Below are 24,893 nucleotides of genomic sequence, written 5' to 3'. Positions count from 1 at the left end.
AGGGTACGAGAGAGGTCCCGGCAGGGCGGGATGGGAGGGGGCGGTGTCGGCTCGCCCCGCCTCTCGGTGCACTGGCCACGCCCCCCCGGCGCACGTGCCGCCCCGCCCCTCCGCCCGGTTTCACAACCGGGGGCCCTGGCGGCTCCGCTGATGTTTTTCTACCCGGGACTGAGCGTATGGCGTGGTCGCCGGGGCCGCTTCTCCTTCTCCTCCTTCTCCGCCTCCTCCTCCACCTCGCCGCCGGGCGGCCCTGTGGCCCCGCCGGTGAGTGCGACCGTACCGGGCAGGGCGGGAGAGGGGGCTGGCCCTGAGCCTCTCCCGGTACTTGGGCCCTGTGGATCCGAGCACGGGGAGGGGACACACGCGGTTCCCTGCCTGCCCCGGAGGAGCTCAGCCGGGCCCGGGGAGACGGGCGGGTGGGGGTACCGGCCACCCCTGGGAGTTCTGGGGGCAGTGGGGGCTTGGGCTGGGGTGCTGTGTCCGGGGTGCTGGATGGGTATGGGGTGCTGGATGAGTGCTGGGTGCTCTGTACTCGGTACTGGGTGCTGTGTCCCGGGTGCTGGCTGCGTGTGTTCCCAGCAGCAGGAGCCAAAGGAAACAGCAGGTTCACATTGGCCGTTGACCTTTGGAGGGAGCTGGGAGCGCTGCCCAGGCCTGACCCAGCCGCCAGCGACTGCAGCTGCTTAACCCCTCTGTCACTGGACCCCCACCCAGAGATTCCCAGGACCACCAGTCCCAGTCTGCCACCGTCCTTGAGTTATGCACCCCACCACCAGACCCCTCAACATCCAGCCCATCAGGTGGTGCAGTGCCCATCCCTATTGCAGTGCCAGGGGTCCAGTATCCCACTATGTGGGGAACCACTGCCACTCTCCAGCTCAGTGCCCTGACTCCCAGCAGTCACTGGACATGGGGAGCAGATGATGGGGTGCCTCCCGTCTCCAGGGACACCCACTGGGCCTGGGGTCTCATTTTCATCACCTGGTCCCCTCTTCTTCCTCCAGGACTGTCACGGGGCACACTGTTGGGCCACCTGGGAGCCAATGTCACGTTGACCTGCCAGGACAAGGTGCCTGCAAATGCCACAGTGTTGTGGCAGGTGGAGGAGCGGGGGGCAGCAGGGCGCCAGGGACGGCAGCTGGCAGAGGGTAACACACTGGTCCTGCGGCAGCTGCGCTATGAAGACTCTGGGCGCTACAGCTGCTCTGTGGGCAGTCACCTGCTACGCTCCCTGCAGCTGCTGGTGGCAGGTGGGTCCAGGCTGGGGTGGGGATATCCCTGGTAGCATTGCCTGTGATGGCCCCTGTCCCCCAGCACCTCCCTGCCTTGCAGAGCCCCCTGAAACTCCCCGGGTTTCCTGCTACCGGCGGAGCCATGACAAGGATGTCCTGTGTGAGTGGCCACAGCAGGAAAAGCCATCCCCGGGGACAAAGGCGATGCTCTGGGTGAAGAGGAGGTGAGTGCTGTCACTGTATCCACCATGGGCTGGGACCCCATAGGACGGAACATGTCCCTCTCCATGGACCCTTTTGCTGGTGCCATCTGGGACCCTATGGCTTGGGATGCTTCCCTCCCTGCAGACCCTTTCCCTAGAAGCTACTGGGTGGCTGGGAGTTCACAGCATGAGATGTGTTTCTTCCCCATGGACCCTTTCCCTGTTGCTGGCCGGGACCCCGTGGCACAGAATGAATCGCTCCCCACAGACCCTTTCCCTGACACTGACCAGGACCCCACAGCACAGGACATGTTCCCTCCAACCACCCCACGCCTACAGCATGCTGCAGCACCCCCAATCTGTGATCCCACAGGTTTGTGGCTGAGAATGCCACAGAGCAGCGGTGCCGCTACTTCTCCAAGGCACAGAAGTTTGTTTGCCGGGTGAAGGTGCCACCTGGCACCGATGACACCAAACATCTTGTGGTGTCCACGTGTGTCAGCAACAGCGCAGGTGGCTCAGCTGGCAAAGACAAGATCATTACACTCAGTGGTGTCCGTAAGTGCTGTCCTGTTGCTGGGCGCTGGGGTGGCTGAGATTGCAAAGCCAGGCCCTGAGCCCCCTCTTCCCCAGCAGTGAAGCCAGATCCCCCCATCAATGTGACAGTGGAGGCACTGGAAAAGGCACCACAGCGGTTGCAGGTCAACTGGTCCTACCCCTCATCCTGGGACCCTCGTTTCTACTGCCTCCGCTTCCAGGTCCGCTACCGCCCTGAGCCTGCCCCAGCCTTCACAGAGGTGAGAACCCGCTTGCTGGCATGGAGCTGTTGCTTTTTCCTGGCCAGCCTGTCCCCAGCCCTGTGTCCCCTCCAGGTGGATCAGGTGACAACAACATGGCTGGACATTCGTGATGCATGGCGCGGGACAAGGCATGTGGTGCAGGTGAGGGCGAAGGATGAGTTCGGCCATGGCGCATGGAGTGAGTGGAGCCAGGAGGCCGTGGGCACCCCCTGGACAGGTAGGAGGGAAACATGGGGCCCTGAGACTGGGGGCTCAGCATGGGGTCTCCCAGCCTCATACTGCCTCCTCATTGTGCAGATCCTAGAGACCTCATCTCTGAAATGGAGCCTTTCAGCTCACAGGTAATGATGGTCTCAGCCCTGGGAACCATCACACACTCCTGAATGGGTCTCCTGTCCCCATGTGGGACAAGGGGACACCAGGGCATGGGGGCTGCCCTGTCCCATTGTGCCCCCCCCCAACTTTTGCAGGTCCCCATGGAAGATGGCACCTATGGGGTGACACTGCCCCCCAGGCTCTTTGGGGAGGACCATGGTAATGAGGTGGTGAGGAAAGGTTCCTGGGTTGGGGGTGGGGCGCTGGGACATCCAGGTCCCTTGTCTGTGCAATGAGCCCATCCATTCTCTCTGTGTCAGGGTTTGTCATGGAACCCAGCACCCATCCTGTGGCATCCCCCTATGCCTTCCTGGTGACCGGGGGGAGTCTGCTCCTTGGCATCGCCCTCTTTGTTGGCATCGTGGTGAGGTGAGTGCCAAGGGAGCTGGTGTGCGGGGCTCTGTCTGCCCCCCCTGACCTGGGGCCACTCTCCTCCCCTGCAGGTACAGGCAGACATGGTGGAGAAGTGAGCAGGAAAGGACCAAGCCGGAGGGTGAGGGGCAGCACATGCTGGTCCCTCTAGGCCTCCCCCCTTCCACACTCAGTGACACCCCTCTGCTCTCACCCCCTGCCCCTGCAGCCCTTGGAACGCTCCACATCACCCACTCAGACTATTCCTCCTCAGGGCAGTAGCCAGGGGCTGAATATGCTTGTAGGTGCTTGGGGGTTGGATGGGTGTTCCCAGGGCTGCAATGTGGCTCTGGGAGCAGTTCCGCCCCACTCTCGGGTGGCTCTGGGGCTAGAACCAGCCTCTGAGGAGGGAAATCAGTGCCACCCCCCATGGAGAAGCAGCTGGGGAGGGCCCCAGACTGGGTTCCACGGGCACCTCCAGCACCTTGGCCAAACTGGGATGGTCAGGAGTGACAGCGCTGGAAGTACATCTGCGCCAGACTGTGGGAACTGGCCCAGGATCGGGTTTGGGGGTCCTGCAGGGAAAGGCCTGGTCCCTACAGTGCCATGGGGGTTGGAGAGGGAGGAGGGGCCTGGCTGGATCAGCCCCATACCTCTGCTCCAGCCCCCTCGGGGCTCCTTTTTAAAGCACATGTTGGGGAAACAGGACAATTTGCCTCCAATAAATGCTTTGGATTTATACTGAAATGGGTGCTGGGAGGGGGTGGGTAACAGAGGGGTTGCTGCAGCTCTCCTCTTGCCTGGGAGTGTCTCCAGTATAGGGGGCTGAGACTGGGCTTTGCACCCACACTCCATTCACCCTCTCCCTTGCTATACCCCCCAACTGTGCCCCCACCATCTATCACATGCTGTGCTCCCTGTTTCACTGGTGCCTCCCAAATTGTACCCCCTGTGCTGTGCACCCCTTCATGCCACAAACCCCATGCCCTGCACACCCAGGCCATGCCTCCTCTGTCATGCAAGGCCCAGCCCATGCTGGGTTGTGCAACACCCGAGAGAGCTGCAGCTGCACCCAGGCAGGAAACCACAGAACGAGGGGAGAGGGTGCTCAGGCACCCTGGGGACAGTGTTCCCCTTCCCTTCTGCTGGCCCCCCGCTATAAAAAGCCTGGCAGGATGCAGATGTGCGAGTGGGGGAGCCCCAGTACCCCTGGTCCCCAAAACCGTGGTGATTCCTGCCAACACAAGCCCCATCCCAGGCCCCCAGGACCACTGGTCCCTCTCAGCCAATGAGTTTATTTTGCTAGATCATTACACTTCCCAGTCTCACCGTGTCCCCCCACCTCGGACAGCCCAGTGTCAAGTCGGTTCTGGCACAGGGTGGTCAGGATTTGTTCCAGCAAATGGGTGACAGCCGTGCTGGAGTCCAGCGTCCCCTGAGGACTCGGGACATGACAAAGGGGTTCTCACTGGACCCTTCCCGTGGCACATGCCCATCGCTGTGGCCACACCCTGCCTCATACCACAGGGGTGGGGGTCGTAGGCCACTCGGAGGGAGCATTAGCAGACACTAATGCAGCTTGCAGTGGACGGGGTGCAGCAGGGTCATGTGCTCAGCCCCCTTGAAGGGCAGCTTCTCAGTGGAGTAGTAGTGCACAACTTCAGGGATGCTGGCGAAGACGCCGCTGGCCTGGCTGAGCGTGTACTTGTTGTCCTTGGTCTGGGCCACGATGATGTGGACGCAGCCCTGGCTGGTCCTGGGCGGCCAGCAGGCATCAGTGTTGCCGCCAGCCCCCCGGCGCCCGCCTGCCCCGCGGCCGTATCCACCCCTGTTTGTTCCCGTCCCGCTCTGATTGTTTCGGCTCCAGGGGCTGCACTTCCTCAGGAAGGAAACGCCACTGGCCCTCCCGACAATGTGCCGGGGAGGGGGACATGCCGGTCTTCCCCGCAACTCCCCGCTTCCCCCCGGCTCCCCAGCTCCACACCAGGATGCCTGGGTCCCCCTGTAAATCGGGGGGCACCATCCCTCGGGGTCTGTGTGCTTCCTCCCCATCAGGGCTTTGATGTGAACAGCCAGCGGGCACGCCTGCTGCAGCATCGCCCCAGGGTGGGGATTCGCCCCATCTCCCCACGTTGGGACCACCCCCGGGGGCAGGACCCCTCTATTCTGTGGCCACCCTGACACTCACTTGAGCGCGATGGAGTACTTGCCGCTGCCCGTCTCGCTGGTGCGCACCAGGTAGCCAGCCTCCCGGCACGTCTGCAGCCGGCTCTCCGCCTCAGCCCGCGTGATGGCCCCATGGTACCAGCTGTAGGGGGGACACACAGAGGGGACGCTGAGCCGTGGCAAAACACTGGGCACTCCGTCCGTTCTCGCTCCGTATCCCACACATGGATCGGCCTCGCAACTCACGGCTGTTTCTCCAGTGCCAGGGCAGGGTCCACCCGCTCCCCATCGCTGTGCTCGGTGCCTGCCGGCTTCAGCATCTTGGGAGTCCAGCTCTTCTGGCGTAGATGCTGCCGCAGCGTCTCCTCCTTAGGACGCTCCGAGCCTTCAAACTGGACTGGGAGGGACAAGATATGAGCACCCAAAGCCCCACTTCCACTTCCAATCCCCATCCCTAGCTCCATCCCTGTCCCCACTCCCATCCCCTTCTCCAACCGTGTGCCAGTCCCCATCTGCTCCAACATCCCACCATGAAAAGGGACATCTGCAGGTCCATCAGGTTGTTCAGAGCCCCATCCAACTTGACCTTGCAGGCATCACCTCTCTGGGCAACCTGTGCCAGTGCCTTGCCACCCTCAACCCAAGAAACTTCTTGTATCTAATCTAAAGTGCCCCTTAAAGTTTAGAACCATTGCATCTTGTCCTATTGTGACAAGCCCTGCTAGAAAGTCTGCCCCCATCCCATTCCCATTCCCATTCCCATCCCATGCTTGTCCCTCCCCTCATCCTCATTCCCTACCTGACAGTGCTTTGACAATCTGCTCCTTCTTCCACTCCCAGGGCTGCTCGTATTCCCCCGCTGGGCGCTCGTCATTCTCAGGCAGGCGCCCATCACCAGCCCTCACCCTGCGCTCTGGAGTCCCCCCGGCCACCCCCTCCCCAGGCTCATAAGGAGTGTCGTAGAGCTGTGGCCCCTTCCCTGCCACCTCCTTGCCCCCCAGCCGCTTGGCAAGGTCCAGTTTGGCAGCCCCCTCCCCAGGCTCTCCAGGACCGTCCAGCAGCAGGATGGCTTTGACCAGGGGGTCCTTGGAGCCCCGACGACGGATTTCTGTGGGAAGACGGATGGTGGGTCAGGGATGGGTCCGCGTGTCCCCTGAGACCCCCCCACTCCCAATACCAGCTCTTGGGGAGGGATGTGCACTGGGGACCCCACACTGGGAATGCCCCACTGGGAACCATCTTGGGAGGAGCTGGAGCAGGAAGTGGCCCATCCTCATGGCGCCTGGTCTGCTGTCCAGCCCTGAGGCTGCTGGCGCCACAGGCATGAACCCACGCCAGTGGGGCCAGCTGGGTTCCATGGCAGCAGGATGCTACACCCCAAGCCAGAGCTCAGCTGCACGCAAGGCCATCCTAAGGGCTCACCCCTCCCAGCACCCTGCTTCTCCCCACGGCGCCGGTCTTTGCCTAACAGCCTGGTCTGCCCTGCACGGAAAAAAACATCAGCAGCAAATCTTTTATTTCCAGCTTCCGGCCCAGTCAGTTCCTGTTGTTATGGCCAGCTGGACAGTCACCATACCAGCCAGGGGGGTCACTGGCTGGGGGGCAGGGCCATGGGGAGCTCCTGGGGGGTGGTACCCTGGGATGACTAGGGGGCATTGAGGGCTTTGCACTGGCCACATGTGCCCGTTGCATGACGGCAGCAGGTCATGGCTGAGGGTTGAGGGGCCAGCCAGCACGGGTCAGCGTCCGGCCTTGCTCCCACTCCTTATCTGGCCCTGCGCAGCCGCAGGAAGCGGCAAGCAGCTTTCCTGTTCCCGGAGCCTCCTGCGCCGGGTGGCTCCAAGGGCAGCCACAGACTCCCAGCTGGGGAGTTGTGCCAGTGGCAGTGCTGTGGTATGGCTCAAAATGGCATGTACCTGTGATCATCTGCTGAGCATCATAGGGTTCCATGTACCCGTCATTCTCCCCCAGGCGCTCGGCGTCCCGCTGCCCCTTGGTTCGTTTGGCATCATAAGGGTCTGCATAATCCTCCAGGATGATGACCTGAGCAGAGAATAGGCATGGCTGGCTTCAAGGGGCTGGTGGAGGTCCTAGCAGGGGTGGCAGAGATGCCACCAGCACAGAACCAGGCAAGGAACTGGGACACTGGAGTCCCAAGGGAAGGATGGCAGCTTATCTGGGGTAAATGGAGCTGTGCCACAACCCAAGAGAATGCACCCAGTGGCACCTTTGGGTGGGGGCAGTCCAGACCATTCCTATGTACCTCAGCGGTGGGGAGGAGCCTGGGGGACCTCTGGGACCCTTTTGGGTGACAGCAACCCCCCTGACTGGCTCCCAGTGCTCCCAAGGGTGTGCGGGGGTGAAAGTCTGACTTCCCAGAAAAGCTTGACATTAGTCTTTGTTTTACCAGCAGCTGCGCTCTGGGGTCAGGCTGGCATGGGACATGCGGGCTTTGATGAGGATACTCGATGACCCCCCCACCCCCACTCGGCTGATGAAGGGCAGTTGGGATGAAGGCAGCTTTGAAGGGATTTAAAGGCTGTGGAGCTGGGCAGGATAAAAGGACAGAGTCAGCCAGGCTAATGAGTCGGAGACCAAAGCAGTTAAAGCTGCCAGTGCTTCACGCTCCCCACATGTTCCCCTCCACCCCCAGCTCCCGGTCCCTGCCTTACCGTCTCTGTCTTGGGGGGCTTCCCCTTGTCCTGCTCGGAAGCAGGCAGGCCTGCAGGCAGGGGTCCAGGGTATCCCTTCCCATTCTTCTCGGGAGCCTCCACCTTGATAAGGCGGTTAATGTAGGTTTTGGGGGGACCCTCAGGTGTGCCCCCCTCCGCTCGGGAATTCTTCCGCATCTTCCCGGTTGCGGCCTGGAGCAAACCCTGCAGGTTGTCTCGTGACAGCCGGCTGCACCCTTCCTTGCCACCCCCAGCCGCCCGGTAGCCCCCCAACTCAGCAGTTGAATTCTTGCGGCTCTTCCCAAGGCTCCCGCTTCCCGGCCGAGCCCTCTCTGAAACAGTCTTCAGGTTGGATGGGAACTCCTTGAACCACTTGGCCGCCATGGAGCCGGGGAGACGCAGGGTGCCGCAGCCCCCCCGGGGCTCCTCGACACCCCACGGCTGCCCCGCTGGCTCAGGGTCGGGTCAGTCCGGGGGCCCTGGGCAGCCCGGCTGCCCCCAGCCCCGGAAACGGGATCCTCTGCGGCCGGGGGCCAGCCCGGGAGGGGGGATGCGGGCCGGGGGACCAGGACCTTCGTGGGGGGCTCCAGGCGTCCTTCGCCCCGACGGGGACAGCTGGTGGGTCCCCAGGGGTGCCGACTCCTGGGGCCTGGGGATGGAAACGCGTCCCCTCCGAGGTCCCTTGTCCCGGGGAAGGGTCTTGGAGAGGGCTGGGGTATCTGCTCCAGCAATGGGTCTCGTCGGGGGGTCTCGTCGGCTGTCAGAGAAGTCCGGCCGGGGCAGTCCCAGGGAGGTTCCGGGAATCCCCTGCCCCTGGGGATGGGGTCCGGGTGGGTCTCTCCGTGCTCCGGAGGGCCCGGCCGGGAACGTGCAGCCGGGGGGTCCCGTCGCGGCTCCTCGGGGGGCCCGTCTCCCGGGACAGCGGGGCTTCGGCGGGGAATCAGGCCGGCCCGGGGGGCCCCATGCGGCGGCGGCGGGCCGGGCCGGGCCGGGCCGGGCCGGGGACAGAGGGGACAGAGGGGACGGAGGGGATGGAGGCGGTGGCAGGGCAAGCGCTCCCCGCCCAGATCCGGAGGGGGCGGCTCCGGGGAACGGCGCAGCACCGGCCGCGAAGGCAGCCGCCGTCCCGGCAGCCCCGGGAAGCCCTGGGGAAGACATGGAAGCTCCGGTGGGGGTCCCGTCCCGGTGGGGCTGGGAGACGTCGTGACCCTGCCCAGATGATGGGACGATCCTGCACATGGATCTCACGGATGGACTACGTGTGGACCCCTGGGCAGAGACCCCACGGACAGAACAGACCTATGTGCGTGGGCTTCCTCCATAGACCGTGGGGATGGACTCTGTGAATTGACCTGGGCATCGACTCTGTGCTTCCTATGGATGGAGATCGTGCACAGCCCCCTATGCGCAGACCCCTGTGCAGTGCTCCTTGTACAAGGACCCCATGCACGGCACCCTGTGCACAGCCTGATGGGGCACAGACACTGTGTGCAGCCAGTGCACCCTCTACCACCACAGCCAAGTGCACACCACACTAGCCAAGTTCTACTTCTGGCTGTGCTGTCATTGCTGGAAAAGCCCAGCTGAGCCCAGTGGTTTGGCTTCCTGTGGGGCTGCAGTGCCAGGAGGCCCTTAAAACAGCAATCTCTCCCCCTTTGCATCAGCATGGGAAGAGGGTTTTGTGGCAAATTGCTCCCATAGCTCCCAGGATGGGAGTTTGTGGCAGAATACAAGCTCTTCTTTCTGTGCATAGGGGAAGTGCTGGGTGATAGCAGCACCATAGGAAGCGATGGCGATTTCCTAGCTGGTGCTGCTGGGCAGGATGTGCCCTGCAGTGGTTCAATGTCACTGGTGGGCTGGTGCCTGAACTGCTAGTGGGATCTCAGCTGGCTTCAGTTTTGCCTTTTTGAGGCCTAGGAAAACTCCACTTACTCATCAGTAAACTTGGTTGCTGGTTCATTTTGTTTCCTTGACAGACTTAAGTTCCCCCAATTTTTACGGGGCTTCAACAGGACAGACACACAGGCAGCACTGTCTTAATGGTTTGTGCTTCAGTGGTGCCAATGTGGCATGTGTCTCCTTTGGGAAGTGTTCCCCCTGTCCTTGTTCTCTGCCAGCTCCTGGAAGGGAAGGCTTTGGGAACGCCTTTGGCTGTGGTGGCAGTAAAGTGCCTTCGGCAGATGGCACCACACACCTGCTTCCCTGAGAAGACAAAACAAGCGCTGAGCCAGCGTGATGGCAATGAAGGCCAAGGCCGGCTCAGAGCAGGATGGGTCCTCGCTGGGACAGGTGTGAACAGGACCAGATGCCTGCCAGACGCCTGCTCCTGCTGCACTTCCAGGTCAGCATCCCTGTGACAGAGTGTCCCACAGGGCCCTCTTCAATCTTCTTGCTCATTTCAGCCTGTAAAGCTGCCATTATTTGGAGCGTGTGCTGTGAGCTCTGCCAACCAACTCGGCTTACTCAGTCCCAACCCAACCCCATCACTGGGTGCAGTAGAGCAGTCTCCACCAAAGAGAAACCCCCAGGAGTGTTTTAAACCTTCATTAAACCAACTTAACCCACTACCTAGCAGCTTCCTGAGTTAAAGGTGGGAGCTGAGTGCAGCTACCTCTGCCTCTCCATCCCTAGGTACCATGAAGATGGCTGAAGACCACCCAGAAACCCAACAGGTGCTGGTCAGGAGGACACAGGACAGAGCTGCTGAGTATCACAAACCCTCTGGTCCTTCAGCAAAGCACTTAAAAATAGTCCCCTGCTGAGGCCAGAGACACTCCTCCAGCTGTCAGTAATCCGTCTCCTAACAGCATCTTTTCATTCCAAGGCTCTGAGCAGGACGGGGAACCAGCTGCTGAAGCAGATAATGGAGTTCTGAGGCTCTTTGATTTTCTAATGACTTTTATTCAAACACAGTGAATTAATACCCATGGTTCCATCTTTGACACTAGTGCGTCAGTTCTGCCCTCCAGACGAGGACATGGCCCAAGTTAGGACATGGCTCCAACACCCAAATCTCCTGCCAGCATACTTGAAACAGAGCCAGGGGAATTCAAGACAACAGGCCACAACTGCAGCAACCCCACCCATGGAGGGCTGGAGTACCAAGGTGAGCAGGAACAATAGCTTAAGGAAAATAAAATAAAACCCCATAGAACTGGGTGTTCACTGCCAGAGCAGGTCCTGGTCAGGGATAGGAGCAGTGGTGGGATGGAGCAGTGCTCACACTCCACTCCCTGCAGCAGCTTGCAGCCGCAGTGCAACAGCGAAGGGGAGAAGGGGCTGAGCCTCCACGTGTGGCTAGTGGGGATAAACAGGACAAAGTTCAGGCCTCAGCTCACCCAACTGCTTGGCGAAAGGACAGGGACAAGTATGGGGTGGGAGCTGACAGCCCTGGGATGCACCCACAAACCCCTTGTCCACTGTAACGGAGAGGACAGCCTCACGGATCCTCCCCTCTGTGCTTCCAGAGTTGTGAAGTTTATAGAGCAAAGCTGGGTTTGCCAAGGGAAGACAGGGGCAGAAACCCTGCTCCCTTGATGACAAAACCAAAAAGGGCTTTTCTTCTTCCAAGGCAGCTGCTCCAGCCCTTCTGCAGGGCTTGGGCCCACCGGAGCTCCATCAACAGCCCCACCCTGGGACCAGGGCTGTGGCAGGGTTTGCAGGTCACAAACCACCCAGCAGCAGCTTGGAAAAAATTAGTTAGACCAGCATTCTCAAATTAACAAACTGTAATTTTTCTCCAAAGATACATTTTCCATACACATCCATCATACACTGTAACAAAAAAAGCAGTGTACATGAAATAAGAAAATAAATTAAATCCATAGCATAGGTAAGGAGGACGCTCTAGACTGGAGTACAGTCAAAAGTTTCCAGCGATACAAGAGGCTCAAGAGTTTGTTTTAACAAGAATGCCTGCTAGCATGGGCCCAGCAAGTGTTCTGGGTCAGTCCAACTCCTTAAACAGTTATTTAGAGTTTTGAACAGCCAGTATTGTCCTGCAACAGGCAGAGCTATTACATCCTGGGAGAAAGCCAAGAGGCATCAGTAAGATCCAAACAGAGCATCCAGAAGATATTCAGATTGGTCCTGCAGCATCTGCACTAGCCGTCCTCCTTGGGCGGTGTATACCAGCCTGAAATGAGGAGAGAGATCAGTGAGGGAGGAAACTGCATGGGCAACAGCAATCTGCACCTGGAAATGCTGCTGAAAGCTGCCAAGTCCCACTTCCAAAGGGCCACAAATCCCCAGCTGGGAGGCTTTCTCTCTGGTTTACATCCTGACACTGCACAGGCAATCACAGAATCATTTAGATTGTAAAAGACCTCTCAGATCATGAAGTCCAAGCATTCAGTGAGGTGCTGCCCCTAGGTGCCCAGCCATAGGAGCCCAGCACTGGGCAGTGGAGAGGGCAGCAGCACTCTGCAGCCACACTACATTACAGCAGCTGCCACTGCTGCTGTCACACACACTTGAGGCAGGATAAAACTAGAGTGGCTTGTCCAGGGAGACCAAACAAGTAAGGGGAAACGCAGGCCCACTCCCATAGCCCTTACCATTCTTCTCATGGATCTGAACCAGGGACTTGTAGGACTGCTGTGCTCTTGTCAGGCTGTACTGGTTCTGCAAGGGAAGGCAGGGAGACCATCAGTCCAGCAGGAACCTTGGGGGAGCCATCCCACATACCTTCCCCTGGGCAGCCAGAACTGGCTGTGCCCCATCTGCCACCCCACTGCCACCCACCATTCTCCTACAGTGTCCGGGCCCTACCTTGTTGGCTCCGAACTGTACTCGTGCTTTCCCTTTCACCAGCGTTGCACTGATCTGCATGATCACCGACTCAATGGAGTAGGCACTACTCCAGCCCTGAGGGATGGAACACATGGTGAGGCCAGACCCACCCCAGAGACTGTGCTCCCAGTGCAACCAAAGCCTTCCCCAGCTGTGCCAGGCAATGTCCTGACAGGAGCTGTCAGAAATATGGAGTGTGGCAGGCAGAACAGCTCCCCCAGTTCCTGCAGGGACCAGCACCCACCTGTTTTGTAAGCAGTTCCATGCAGATGGCACCGCCACCCAAAACATACCTGGGAAGGAATTGGACAAAGTTACTGCACAGAGAGATGTGGTCGTACCCACCCACTGAGGTGAAGTATCTTCTCTGATTAGCTCTCTGATGGAAAAAATATGCTAACCATCCCCATCTGTGCTTCCCAATGACAAATCCATGTTAAGGAAGTCACAATATTGCACAGCACTGAATAAACCCAGTGAAAACTCCTGCAGAAAGCCGCACTGCAGAGCAGAGAGAAACAGATAGTTACTCACCCCCCTGACAGCACCGGGGACACAACCCTTACAAATGGTGGATCAAAAGGAAAGTTATCCTGGAATAAGAGAAGGGAAGCAAAGCAACTGAGAAAGGTGTTCCTTGAGGTGTTCTCGCCTCACCATGCCAGGCGTCTCAGGGAGCCTTACTTTAAAGGAGAAGTTGAGCAGGATGAAATCTGTTCCTTCTTTCTCTTTGAGGATTTGGAGATCGTTGTGCAAAGCGCTGTCCTCGTCAACCCTGTGACAGGAAAACCGCAGAGGGTCAGTCAAGGCCCTGCACCTCAGGTCAGCTGCACTCACTGCCACTGCCCCCCAGAGCTGCCGTACCTGCACAGCCGGGCAGTCACACGGGCCCTCAGGCTCTTGCCGAGGGCAGCGACAGCATGGGCTGCCAGCATTCTGCTTCCAGTTTGCAGAGAAGACCATCACACCCCTTTTCCATGCTGCCAGCTTAAAAATAAACACTGCCTGGCCCAAGGAAAAGGCAACACTGGTGTCTGGAGGGTGTGAAAGCTCAGAGTTTGCCTGATGCACCTCTTTCCGGACTGTAGGAACAGCAGAGACTTGCAGAGCCCTCAGATTATCTCATCTTGTCTGGAGATACCATCTCCTTTTCGACATGGAGACAGCAAGCCAGCTGCCCGAGAGAGGCTAACCCAAGGTGTGCTGGGTGATCCCCTGCCATGCTCACATCCCCTCTGCTCACAGGGAACTTCTGGTCCCATCACCAAAACCCACCACAATTGCATGATCCCAAGCTGGGCCACCTACTTCAGGAGTTTGACGTTCCAATCATACAGGCTGTCATTCACTAGTTCAACTGCATAGTATCCTGCAAGGAGAACAGAGGTGGCTCACTGTGGGGGGACACTGAGAAAGGTTTGAGCCATCATCCAGATTTCAAATCCCCTGGGCCCTTCATCACAGCCTCATTTGGGCAAAGTCCCTCCATAAAAAGCAGTGCTTATCCAGGACAGTCCTGAGGGCAGCAGTTTCTCTCTTGAGTCCCTGGGCTCAGGAAAGGAGTAGGACCATGCCCCTCAAAGTCAGATAATCCTCCAACCCACAGCATGCTCCTCACTTCCACCCAGCAGTGGCAGGGAACAGAGATGGCAAGGTGGTTTTGTTCACTCTTGACAGAGCCACAGCCATCAAACGCCAGAGATCCTCCCCCTAGCTGAGAAGAACAGCTCCAAGGCCCACTGGGTACCCCACAGAATGAGGAGCAATCCCCCTCCACGGAGCTCCTGCCAGCACTCACCGCCCTTGAAACTTGGTGATCTGTAAATATCCCTGAGCTCCTTCATTAGCCGGTCAGTGGCCTGCACAGACCCAGACACCGCACCCTGAGAGGAACAGGGAGGAGAAAGTTGCACTGTTATGCTGTACTCACCAGAGCTGTTGCTCTATGAGGTCAACACCTGAGCTACAACTCTGTCCAGCCTCTGTAGCAGTCCATATCTTGCCCCTCACACCTCAGTCTGGCCCTTGCCCCAAGTATGTCACCTCAGGCAGTGCAGCTGCAGCAGAATCACCTCTATGTCCTCTCTACTGTCTTAGAATCTCAGCCCAGGGGTACAAAAGCACAACCCACCAGCCACCACTACAGCCTCACATGAGGCGCAGCTCCTGGGGGCAGAAGGGAACCCCCAGATCTTACTGCAGGCGGACTGGCACATGGGGCACCAATGCCCTTGAGGCACCCAATGCGCTCCCTGAGCTGCAGAGGCAGTTCAGAGACTTCTTGGCTTCAGCCCCATCAGTCCCAGAAAACTGGTACTGCTGTACCTTTGGCTGGAGACAGCCCCTCTGATTTAGGGCTGGAGGGCTGGCAAGGGCCTCCATCACTCTTGCCCTTGAGTCCCTTTGTTTCCCCAACCCACCTGCCCACCGGGTGACACGTACATTTAAGTAATCTTGCCTCTGGTTCTTTTTTATTTTCTCTAAAATGGCCAGGTTTTCTTTTCCAATGCCTTCATCCTCTGTCTTTCTCCCATCTGCTGGCTCTTCCTCTTTCATCTCATAGTGGTCCAAGTCCTCAGTGTCCTGGGAAGGAAGAGGAAAGGTCAAAGACATGCGCCTTTGCTCCTTCCTGCTCCAAGGACTGAGTTGCCCTGAACCAGGAAGGATTTCCAGTGCAACTCTTCCACCCTCGAAAGCCCCAACTCCTGATCGGAGGTACAAACAGAGTGGAAGACACAAGGCCTGGGCATTCCATTGGGCTCATGTGAGCCCTTTGTTTGCTGGGTTCTTCCCTGCGGTGTCTCATGCTTGTTTATAACAAGCCATTAATCTCTTGCTCCTCAATGAGCCCCATTGAGTAGCTGAGAGGCCCTAGATCTTGGCATGCCCATGGCTTCAGCAGCCTGTGCTATGCAGCTGGATGGCTTGAACAAAGCACAGCCCCTGGGCGCAGCGCTGCCAGGCCACCTGGGCCCCCTTTGCCATCCAAACCTCAACATGGATACAGGTCACTAGTGCCACAAGAAGAACAGACCCTTGCATGGGTCCAGCTGCATGAGACGTTATGCCCTCAACAGTGGACATTTCACAGCAGTCTGGGGGCTCTCTGCATATCAGCTCAGCACACCCCAAGTGCGGTACCTGAGCCCAGAAGAGCCTTTGCCCCTCACTGTTTCCCACAGTAACACCTGTGCAAGACCCCAATGTGAAAAAACAGTTGCAGCCATCGGGGCCCACTACAGAACTCTCTCCCCATGCACACAGGGTTCAGCTGGAAATGGCTGTAGGTATGCACAACTCAAACGCTTGCGCTAAATCATCTGAACAAGTGTTTACTCTGGCCTCTCTGGGCTGGCTGTGGCTATTGAGCAGCATTTTTGGGAGGGCTTTGACATTTTTAGACTGTCACACAGGAAAACAGAACCTCCTAGAAAATCCCTCGAGTGGATTAACCTGCATAATAAATCTCCATGACAGGGCACAGTTCTGCTGCTCCACTCCTCCACACAGCCCAACAAATCCCACTGCTCAGCACGAAACCTTTGCTCTACATGAGAGCGTTCTCTCTCCATCATGTGTGGCGTTATCAGAGAGTGCAAGGAGGAATGCTCAGTTCCCAGGGATTTATCTTCCAGCCCACAGGATTGGAGGCCTTGCACAGCACTGATGTGCCATGAAGCAGCAGATTCACAGATTTGCAAGGTTACGCTGGTGTGAGTTTAACCCTTCTACTTCTCCCCAGGGACCCTGGCAAAGCCCAGCTTTAATTTAGCAAGCACTTAACGTTGCTAAAACCCCCCCAGCTGCTGGGGTGCTGCTGTTCAGTGACCTGCCCCCAGGCTCTACGGCTCTGCTGACTCAGTGTCTGTGCTGCTCACATGTGTGAGGCATCGCTAAACGTCACCATGGAGATTCAAGATTATTCCACCCACTTCTAGAGATCTCTAAGCTGCAAACCAAACAACCAAAGCCTGTGAGTTCTACAGCGTGATGCCCTCAGCCTGCAGTGAAGTGTGGCTGCCTCCACCACTCCTGGCAGTTAGCTCACTTGCACACAGAGCCACCTGACTTAATCCTCTCTGTGGGAGTCCTGTGCAACGCTGACTTCCCCACCAACAACAGCAACCCAGAAATCCCATCTCTCCCAAAGAAATTTCACACTCTAGAGAACGGCAGATGTTGTCCAAGCAGCTCTGCTCACAGCTCATCCACATGCCTTAGGAGCCCACGCCTACGCTGTTCAGCCTCTGCACTCTCCTGGGATTTGTGAACTTGTGGCACCTAGCCATGCCTCAGTATCCTCAGCATCAAAATGCCGAGGATATCCAGACTTTGATCAAACTTCCCTCTCTGGATGCCACAAGCTTCTCCCATGCAAGGCCCCCAAGCTCTCGCACCTTTCAGCACCTTTCTCCCTGTGCTCAGCTCTCTGGTGTATTTCCTCACACAGCAACATGGCACTTACCTCCGGCATCTCTTCATCTTCCTCTTCAGAGGATACCTCTTCCTGGGTGCTCTGTGTGAACAGAAGGATAGAGACAGAGATTGTGCAGTCGCCATCCTGGGACAATGTTCTCCTGCTGTCCCAGACACTTTCAACACGAGGTCAAATAGGGATGTACAAGCAGAACCAAATTAAAAGCAAAGAGTAGCTGAGAGCCTTAACAGAAAACAGCACCAAGACACATGCAGCAGGCTGGCACCACCCAGAACAGGAAATCCAACCCCTCACCCACTGTGTTTCTCCTCTGGTAACCCCTAGAAGCCTCCAGAGCAAACATCACAGAACTGATGTTTTTCTGAACTTTGGGAGCCTCACTACTGAGCCACTTACCTGCTCTTCTGGCAGCGGCTGGTCCAGCATTTCAACATCTGGATGTTGGGGGAGCCTCACTCCTGAGCCACTCACCTGTTCTGCTGGCAGAGGCTGGTCCAGCATTTCAACATCTGGATGTTGGGGGAGCCTCACTCCTGAGCCACTCACCTGTTCTGCTGGCAGAGGCTGGTCCAGCATTTCAACATCTGGATGTTGGGGGAGGTTGTAGAGTTTGCACAGGTCAGAGATTATTCGCTTCAGGTGCTGCAAAAGCTGTCCGGAGAGTAGAGGGTCAGGGAAGTGCAGGGACCCCCATGCTGAGCTGAGCCTCAGCACGAACAAGCAAAAGCCCTGGGGCTGGTCCTTCCTACTCCAAGCAGCAGTAGACATGGGTACAAAATCCCACCCCAGCATCAAACAAAGTCAGAGGAGCTCATCCCAAATATCTGGAACACTCATGAAACCAGAGGCAATCCCCGCCTCAGGCAGCTGGGCATGTGCAAGCAGGGAGTTATTCCCCCAAGTGGCTAGCCCTCCTCTCTCCCAGGCAGTGGAGCGTATCTCACCAGTGTATTCCCTTTCCTGACTTCCACCAGCCTCTCCAGGATGGCTGCCAGGTTGGGATCGTCCGATTCCACAGACCATATCGGGGGAACAGCTGGATAAGACTCCTGGAGAGGAGGAGAAGGTGGTGTTGGTGGGACAGAGCCCATTGTGGTGCACAGAGCCCATTGTGGTGCACAGAGCAGCACGCCAGACCAGGCAGGGGCTGCAGCTCTGCGTCTTCTGCAAACAGGTCCCTCTGGACTGCAGAGATCAGGACACAAGCAACAGATCCACCCTCCAGCATAATCCTGGGGTTGAGGGAAAAACAAACCTCTGCTCTGACCATGCCAGACTGGCTCTGTGCCATGTGCCCCTGGCCCAGGATGGAACATGGAGGGAGAGCGGCGGCACTTTGGCCACCCCTCTAAGTCGTGGGAGGCAGTTGAGGCAGGACACTGAGGGCATCCCATGTTGCCCACAGGCTGCTCTCCTCGCAGCTTTACACAAGCAGTTGTAGAAGAACACGGCAGCACCCACGCAGGGCAGAGGCCAAGCAAGTGCCTTTAACCCAGGACAAATGCTCTGGCAACACTCTCAACTCGACCCTCTAGAAAATCCTGGTCATTGGCTCCATTCAGAGCCTGCACCAGGGGCTATTCAAGCTCTGCTGGCTCTCCTCGTCTGGAGCCACAAGCCAGCTGTAACATGTGATGAAAGAGGGGATCAGCAACCCAGTGCCAAGCCACCTATCACCAGGATCCCTAAAAACCCAGTGCGGATGAGCCAGTGCAGACAGCAATAACCGACGCTGTTACCGCAGGTACCTCTTCTCCAGGCAGATCAGAGCCCCCAGGGAAACCCCCCACAACAATACCGGGGGAGGCGGAAAACGGGGGCACAGTCTCGTACACGGGGCCACTGGGACGGCAGGAGTGCTGCCGGGCACTGCCCCTTGATTTTCTCGGCATGAGCCGCTACCCCCAGGAGCTCGGGGCGGCTCGTACGGCACTCCCGCAGGCCCCAAGGAGGAGACGGCCGGCCGCAGCTACCCCCTGCGCCCCGCAGCCGCCGCCAGGGACGTTGGGGCCCAGGCCCTGCTCACCCCGGGCCTCAACGGCGGCAGCGCCGTACCCGCAAAGGGGGGCCACCCCTGCGGTGTCCCCGTAGAGCCTGGGCCCGCTGCACCCCCGGGCCTCACCGTGATGTTGCAGTGAATGCGGACGGGTCCCGGCGGCGGCCCTCGGGAGGCGGAGGCACCGGCGCGGGCCCCGGCCCCTGGGACAAACTCGCAGCTGATCTCGTCTGGGCAGGCGCTGCCAATGCGGAACCGCTCGTGGCCGCGGTGGAAGATGGACTCGAGCAGCCGCAGCTCCCGCCTCAGGAGCCGCCCGGCGGGGGCCGCCGCCACCTCGGCCCCGCTCCGCCCGGGTCCCCCCGCCGCCGCCTGCGCCCCCGCCGCCTCCTCCGGCCCCGCCCGCTGCATCTTCCCATGGAGGGACCCGCTCCGCCGCCGCCGCCGCCGCCGCAGCCCCGGAGCCGGCCCAAGATGGCGGCGGGACGGACCCGCTCCCGGAACTGCCGTCACCGGAACGGGCGGGGCCAACCCGCCGGAAGTACCTCAAGACATACAGGAAGTGACACTCGGGAAGCGCCAGGGCAGCTGGGCGGGGCCAGCGGGGGGCAGAGGGGGGGGCCGCCCCTGCCTGGGGGTCACGTGGGGTCACGAAGTGGGGGCACCGGCCACCGCTGGAGCCCCGCGGGGACGGGGCGCCCTAAGGCCCGGGAGCCCTGACTCTGCGACCCCCCTGCCGGTGTACGGCAGAGCCGTGGGGGCTCCGGTCCCGGACTCCACCCGCGAACTCTCCCACGGCTCTGCCCCCCAGCTCTGATTCCCGCCCGAGGCTCCGGCGCCCCGCTGGCACCGTGCAGGGACCCCGGTGGAGTGGCGGGCGGGCGGAGCTCAGACCCCTCCGCCGTGTCTCCGGGCCGCGGCGGGGCGGAGGAGAGGGCGGCCCCGGAGCCGCTGACGGCGGCGGTGACGGCGACGGAGCCGGAGCACGGGGCGGCCCCGGCGCAGCGCCCGGCACCGCCTCTCGCCGGGGGCCGCCCCGCCCGGGCCGCCGCCGGCTCCAGCACCTCGGACAGCGCCTGGTCAGGACCGTAGACAGCGCCGGGTACCAGCGGCGGCACCGGGCCGCCCCCATGGCGTTGCTCCGCGTCCTCTGCCTTCTCGCTGCCCTCAGACGTAAGTGTCGGGGGCCGTGGGGGTTGGCACCGGCACCGGCGGGGAGGGAACCGGATCGGACCGGGCCCGGGGGCTGCCCCTGTTGCACGGGACAGATCCGGTGTGGAGCCGGTACTGTCCCCGCTGCTATGCCAGTGCCACTGGCACTCCCCGAGCTACTCGACCCCCCACCCCCACCCCCCCCGGGGCTATGCGGCCGCCGTGGGCTCCGGCTCTCTGAGCCGCTCCGCCGGGACGGTGCCGGGGGTGAGCAGGGACCGACAGGAACGGGGGAGGGGGTGTCAAGAACAGGCAGGGAATCGCAGGGACAGGCAGGGGAGGGCAAAGAGGAGCCCCCCAGCCCTGCCCAACTGCTCTTCCCCAGTCATAGAGCCCCTCAGACCTCCCATCCTCCCCCCGGCTCTTCCTGCTCCATGCCTGTCTCTGATACCCACACCTCATCACCATGCCCCCATCATCCTTGCTCTCCGGCTGCCAAGCACAGAGCCTCGGGCCGGGTACAGGCTCTTATCCCGGGGGGTCCCCAGATCCTCGTGGGGGCCCCTGCCCGCCACCATGGGACTTAGGCTTCACCACGCCCCAGGGAGCCTGGGCACAGACACAGAGGAACGACTGGTTGAGTATCTGCTGGACCCTGCACGCTACAACAAGCTGATCCGGCCAGCGACCAATGGCTCTGAACTGGTGACCGTGCAGCTGATGGTGTCACTGGCACAGCTCATCAGTGTGGTGAGTCGGCCAGGGCTCTACTCCCCAACCTACAGGGCAAGGGAGGGGGTCCCAAACCCCCTCAGCACCCTGAGTGACTGGCCCCCTCTCTCTGCAGCATGAGCGGGAGCAGATCATGACCACAAACGTCTGGCTGACCCAGGTGGGCATCCTGGACTCTGACGTGGCCCTGGGACCCCCATGTCAACCCTGCTTCAAGACTCTGCCCTGCACCCTGTCCTGGGCCCCCATGCACTGGGAAGGCCCATGTCCCCCCTGCGCCAGGACTCTCCAGCCCCTGCCTTGAGACCCATCCCTATCATGGGGATCCCCCTTGCACCCTGTGTGGAACCCTAACGTCCACCCTGTCCTGTCATAGCCCCCCATACAGCCTGTGTGGGACCCCTATGTCCCCCCTGCCCTGACCCACCCCCTTGCCCCAGGCCCCCATCCTGTGGTTGGGCTGGGCTGATCCCACCTGTCCTCAGGAGTGGGAGGACTACCGCCTCACGTGGAAGCCTGAGGACTTTGACAACATGAAGAAGGTCCGCCTGCCCTCCAAGCACATCTGGCTGCCTGATGTGGTGCTCTACAACAAGTAGGTTTTGGGGGGGCTATGTGTGCCCCAACCCCACCCAGGGTGGGGGCAGTGTGGTACTGCCAGGGCTGACAATACCAGGACTGACAGCACATCTCTTCACCCCAGCGCCGATGGGATGTATGAGGTCTCCTTTTACTCCAACGCAGTGATATCCTATGATGGCAGCATCTTCTGGCTGCCACCTGCCATCTACAAGAGCGCATGCAAGATCGAGGTGAAGCACTTCCCCTTTGACCAGCAGAACTGCACCATGAAGTTCCGTTCCTGGACCTACGACCGCACCGAGATTGACCTGGTGCTGAAGAGTGAGGTGGCCAGCCTGGATGACTTCACACCCAGTGGCGAGTGGGACATTGTGGCGCTGCCAGGGCGGCGCAACGAGAACCCTGATGACTCCACCTATGTGGACATCACCTACGACTTCATCATTCGGCGCAAGCCACTCTTCTACACCATCAACCTCATCATCCCCTGCATCCTCATTACTTCCCTGGCCATCCTTGTATTTTACCTCCCATCTGACTGTGGTGAGAAGATGACACTCTGCATCTCTGTCCTGCTTGCCCTCACCGTCTTCCTCCTGCTCATCTCCAAGATTGTCCCACCCACCTCGCTGGATGTACCTCTAGTGGGCAAGTATCTTATGTTCACCATGGTGCTGGTGACCTTTTCCATTGTCACCAGTGTCTGTGTGCTCAACGTGCACCACCGCTCGCCCACCACACACACCATGCCGCCCTGGGTCCGCACCCTCTTCCTCCACAAGCTCCCAGCGCTCCTCTTCATGAAGCAGCCACGGCAGAGCTGTGCACGCCAGCGCCTGCGCCAGCGTAGACACACCCAGGAACGTGCTGTCGCCACCACTCTCTTCGTCCAGGCTGGTGCCCACACCTGCACCTGCTATGCCAACCCTGGTGCTGCCAAGGCCGAGGGGCTCAACGGCTATCGGGAACGACAGGGGCAGGCATCGGCCCCTGCAGCTGGCTGCAGCTGTGGGCTGGAGGAAGCGGTGGATGGCGTGCGCTTCATCGCTGACCACATGCGCAGTGAGGATGATGATCAGAGCGTAAGTTGGGGTTGGTGGTGTGCATCTGAGGGTAGCTATTGCTCACGGCTGGCCAGAGCTCCAGCGTGCAGGCAGAGCTACGGGGTTGCAGAGTGTGCTGGCTCATGGCTGCACCACAGGAAGGGATGTGCCCAAGCACCAAGGGGGTCCCTGCCTAGCCCTCTGCCCAGTGAGCCCCTGCAGCTGCAGCCTGGGCAGGGGGTCCAGCACTGGTCCCCGACCCACCACTGCAGTCCCAGGCTTAAAAAGCTGCTCTGGAAACCCAGGAGGTTCGGCTCTGCATGGCACCATGAGGCTACAGATTTTGCAGAGCACCCCTGGCTCTGATCACTGGGGAGATGTTTCCTGGGCTCTGTAGTGAGGGTGACAGCAGGGGGAGTGAGCCCCGTGGGGCCCATAGCAGGCTGGCAGGCAGCCCCAAGAGCTGGAGTACTGAGGGAGCAGATTTGGGGCTCTGAGGATATGCCAAATTCCCAGTCTGGGCAGTGTCAGGCAACATGTGGGGCCCCAGCTTGACTCAGCATTTCTCCTGGCCCCACGCAGGTGAGCGAGGACTGGAAGTATGTGGCTATGGTCATCGACCGTCTCTTCTTGTGGATCTTCGTTTTCGTCTGTGTCTTTGGCACCGTTGGCATGTTCCTCCAGCCCCTCTTCCAGAACTACACCACCAACTCCCTGCTGCAGCTGGGCCAGGGCACCCCCACCTCCAAATAGCACGGGGAATGGCCAGTCCCAGGGCCACAGAGCTGGATGCTGGGCTCAGGCAGCCGCTGCAAACCAATAAATAGTCACACAGGACCGGGCTGGTTCCATCTGGTGTCATTTCATCCTAGACTGTGCTCTGTAAGCCAGAGGGAACAGGATCTGGCCAGGGCTGGGTGGAGGTCTGGCTGCCTGTGACAAAGGTAAGAGGCCAGGAAGGCATTGGCTCTGGAAGAGGAAAATCCCAGCTGCCAAGAGAGAGAGCATAGGAGCATGAAACCAGTTCCATGGAGACATGCCCAGCTCTTTCCTCTGCTCCTGGGAGCACCAGTCACTCACTGCATCTTCTGTCAGGCCATGCAGGGCCAGAGCCCCAGCCCCAGTGGGGAGCTCCTGGCTCATCCTGATGCTGCTGATCCCTCTGCCATCTCTAGGGCTCCCAGGAGATATAGAGAAGGAGCAGAGGCATGCGGAGGAGGATAAAGTTGCTCAGCTCTGGCTCCCTGAGGTGAGCACATGGACCAGGCAGGAGGAGGCTATTTTTAGGTCCTACCTGCAGGCAGGGCCAGGACAGCAAGTGCCAGGGGCTGCTCAAGTTCCACCGTTTTCTGTTCCACTCCAGGCTCAGTGCACTGGAGCCAAGAGCAGACACAATGCAAGTTGCACAAGGAAAAGGAAAACACAATTAATCAACCCAAGCTGGGAGCTGCTGGCAACCAGGCCCCACTGTGGGTCACTGAGCTGGCAGCCATGGCCAGGTAGGCAGCATGTCCTGCCCTCTCACGGCCAGCAGCAATTGGTCTCACTGGGGAAAACTGAAATGCAGTGTTTGCTATAAATACCACTAATCCCCGGGGCTGGGGGGAGTGGTGTTGGCAGGCCAGGGGAAGCCGCACGCTAGAAATTAGTTTAAATCCCAGCACTTCACCCAGCCAGAGAAATCCCAGCTGCTCCAGCTGCTGCTCCTGCTCTCAGGAGTCCACCCCAATAGCTAAGTGTTAAGAGTTTTGCCCCTAAAGCCCCATGCCAGAGGCTTATCCCACTTCATCGTATCCATGTCCCCTCTGCTGTTGGTCCAGCCTTGACTGAGTGCAGGATAGGGGGGTCCTGCTGTGCCCCAATGACGAGTGGAGACCCGCAAGAACTGGGTGTGGGGAGCACAACAGGAACCCCTGTAGCCTCAGGCACACCTCTCTGAGCAGCCACATATAGAGGAGCCACCTGGCCCTCCTCTGTGTTGGGTGCCAAGGCAGTTCCTACCCCTCACAGCTCTGTGCTACAGTGGATATCTAAGGACAGTTGCAAGCAGGGTGAACCTGTGACAGCAGAACTTTCAGCAAGTGTTGATCCTGTTTGGCCCCATCCTGGCTGCCTCCAGCTGTCCTGTGGAGATCCATGGCCACAGCCAGGGCCTCACTCCCAGCCTCAATGCTCCTTTGGGCTGTGCTTCCATGCTAACAGCTCTTTTGTCTCTGTCTCATATGAATAGCATCAGCTCTCACCCCAGGCAAAGCCAGCACTTGCCTTGCACAGGGAAAGGGGCTGCTCTAGCAGCAGCCAATAAACTTGCTTTTGGATGGCAACAGCATTGCTACTTCTCACCTTCCACCAGCAGGTCT

At 59.5% G+C, this 24,893-nt stretch overlaps 4 protein-coding genes across 9 annotated transcripts; 2 read left to right on the top strand and 2 right to left on the bottom strand.

Annotated features, from left to right (window-relative positions):
- The first annotated feature begins 76 nt into the window (after nucleotides 1-76).
- Nucleotides 77-3,708, top strand: IL6R (interleukin 6 receptor). Of its 6 annotated transcripts, none has more exons than XM_085082101.1 (10): nucleotides 77-264; nucleotides 1,005-1,250; nucleotides 1,333-1,456; nucleotides 1,809-1,993; nucleotides 2,072-2,232; nucleotides 2,308-2,452; nucleotides 2,533-2,576; nucleotides 2,706-2,769; nucleotides 2,871-2,979; nucleotides 3,054-3,708. In XM_085082101.1, exons 1-10 carry the CDS (start codon nucleotides 177-179, stop codon nucleotides 3,241-3,243), a joined length of 1,356 nt encoding a protein of 451 aa, XP_084938227.1. In that variant the 5' UTR covers nucleotides 77-176; the 3' UTR covers nucleotides 3,244-3,708. The 6 variants fall into 6 exon arrangements, 4 of the variants coding, with proteins under 4 accessions (XP_084938227.1, XP_084938226.1, XP_084938225.1 ...); XM_085082100.1 differs by having other exon boundaries at nucleotides 2,069-2,232; XR_014856449.1 differs by having other exon boundaries at nucleotides 2,072-2,452; nucleotides 2,706-2,777; nucleotides 3,054-3,193.
- Nucleotides 3,709-4,236: 528 nt separating this feature from the next.
- Nucleotides 4,237-8,851, bottom strand: SHE (Src homology 2 domain containing E). Its single transcript, XM_085082103.1, has 6 exons — nucleotides 7,800-8,851; nucleotides 7,044-7,170; nucleotides 5,927-6,235; nucleotides 5,374-5,524; nucleotides 5,150-5,269; nucleotides 4,237-4,717 (listed from the first exon to the last, which is right to left on the bottom strand). Exons 1-6 carry the CDS (start codon nucleotides 8,181-8,183, stop codon nucleotides 4,531-4,533), a joined length of 1,278 nt encoding a protein of 425 aa, XP_084938229.1. The 5' UTR covers nucleotides 8,184-8,851; the 3' UTR covers nucleotides 4,237-4,530.
- Nucleotides 8,852-11,509: 2,658 nt separating this feature from the next.
- UBE2Q1 (ubiquitin conjugating enzyme E2 Q1) lies at nucleotides 11,510-19,553 on the bottom strand. The gene is made up of 13 exons (XM_085082472.1): nucleotides 19,151-19,553; nucleotides 17,973-18,077; nucleotides 17,575-17,679; nucleotides 17,056-17,106; nucleotides 15,033-15,173; nucleotides 14,389-14,473; nucleotides 13,899-13,959; nucleotides 13,275-13,365; nucleotides 13,125-13,183; nucleotides 12,835-12,883; nucleotides 12,570-12,665; nucleotides 12,356-12,422; nucleotides 11,510-11,934 (listed from the first exon to the last, which is right to left on the bottom strand). Exons 1-13 carry the CDS (start codon nucleotides 19,433-19,435, stop codon nucleotides 11,903-11,905), a joined length of 1,227 nt encoding a protein of 408 aa, XP_084938598.1. The 5' UTR covers nucleotides 19,436-19,553; the 3' UTR covers nucleotides 11,510-11,902.
- A 116-nt stretch (nucleotides 19,554-19,669) lies between these two features.
- Nucleotides 19,670-23,370, top strand: CHRNB2 (cholinergic receptor nicotinic beta 2 subunit). Its single transcript, XM_085082471.1, has 6 exons — nucleotides 19,670-20,197; nucleotides 20,781-20,926; nucleotides 21,024-21,068; nucleotides 21,394-21,503; nucleotides 21,612-22,572; nucleotides 23,116-23,370. The coding sequence occupies exons 1-6, from the start codon at nucleotides 20,155-20,157 to the stop codon at nucleotides 23,284-23,286; spliced, it is 1,476 nt and encodes a 491-aa protein (XP_084938597.1). The 5' UTR covers nucleotides 19,670-20,154; the 3' UTR covers nucleotides 23,287-23,370.
- The last annotated feature ends 1,523 nt before the right edge of the window (nucleotides 23,371-24,893 follow it).

Source organism: Lichenostomus cassidix, chromosome 25, assembly GCF_008360975.1.
Source record: "Lichenostomus cassidix isolate B80296 chromosome 25, HeHo_3.0, whole genome shotgun sequence".
NCBI lineage: Eukaryota > Metazoa > Chordata > Aves > Passeriformes > Meliphagidae > Lichenostomus > Lichenostomus cassidix.
The sequence above is the reverse complement of the archived record's forward strand: the minus strand, read 5'-3'. Positions and strand labels throughout refer to the sequence as shown.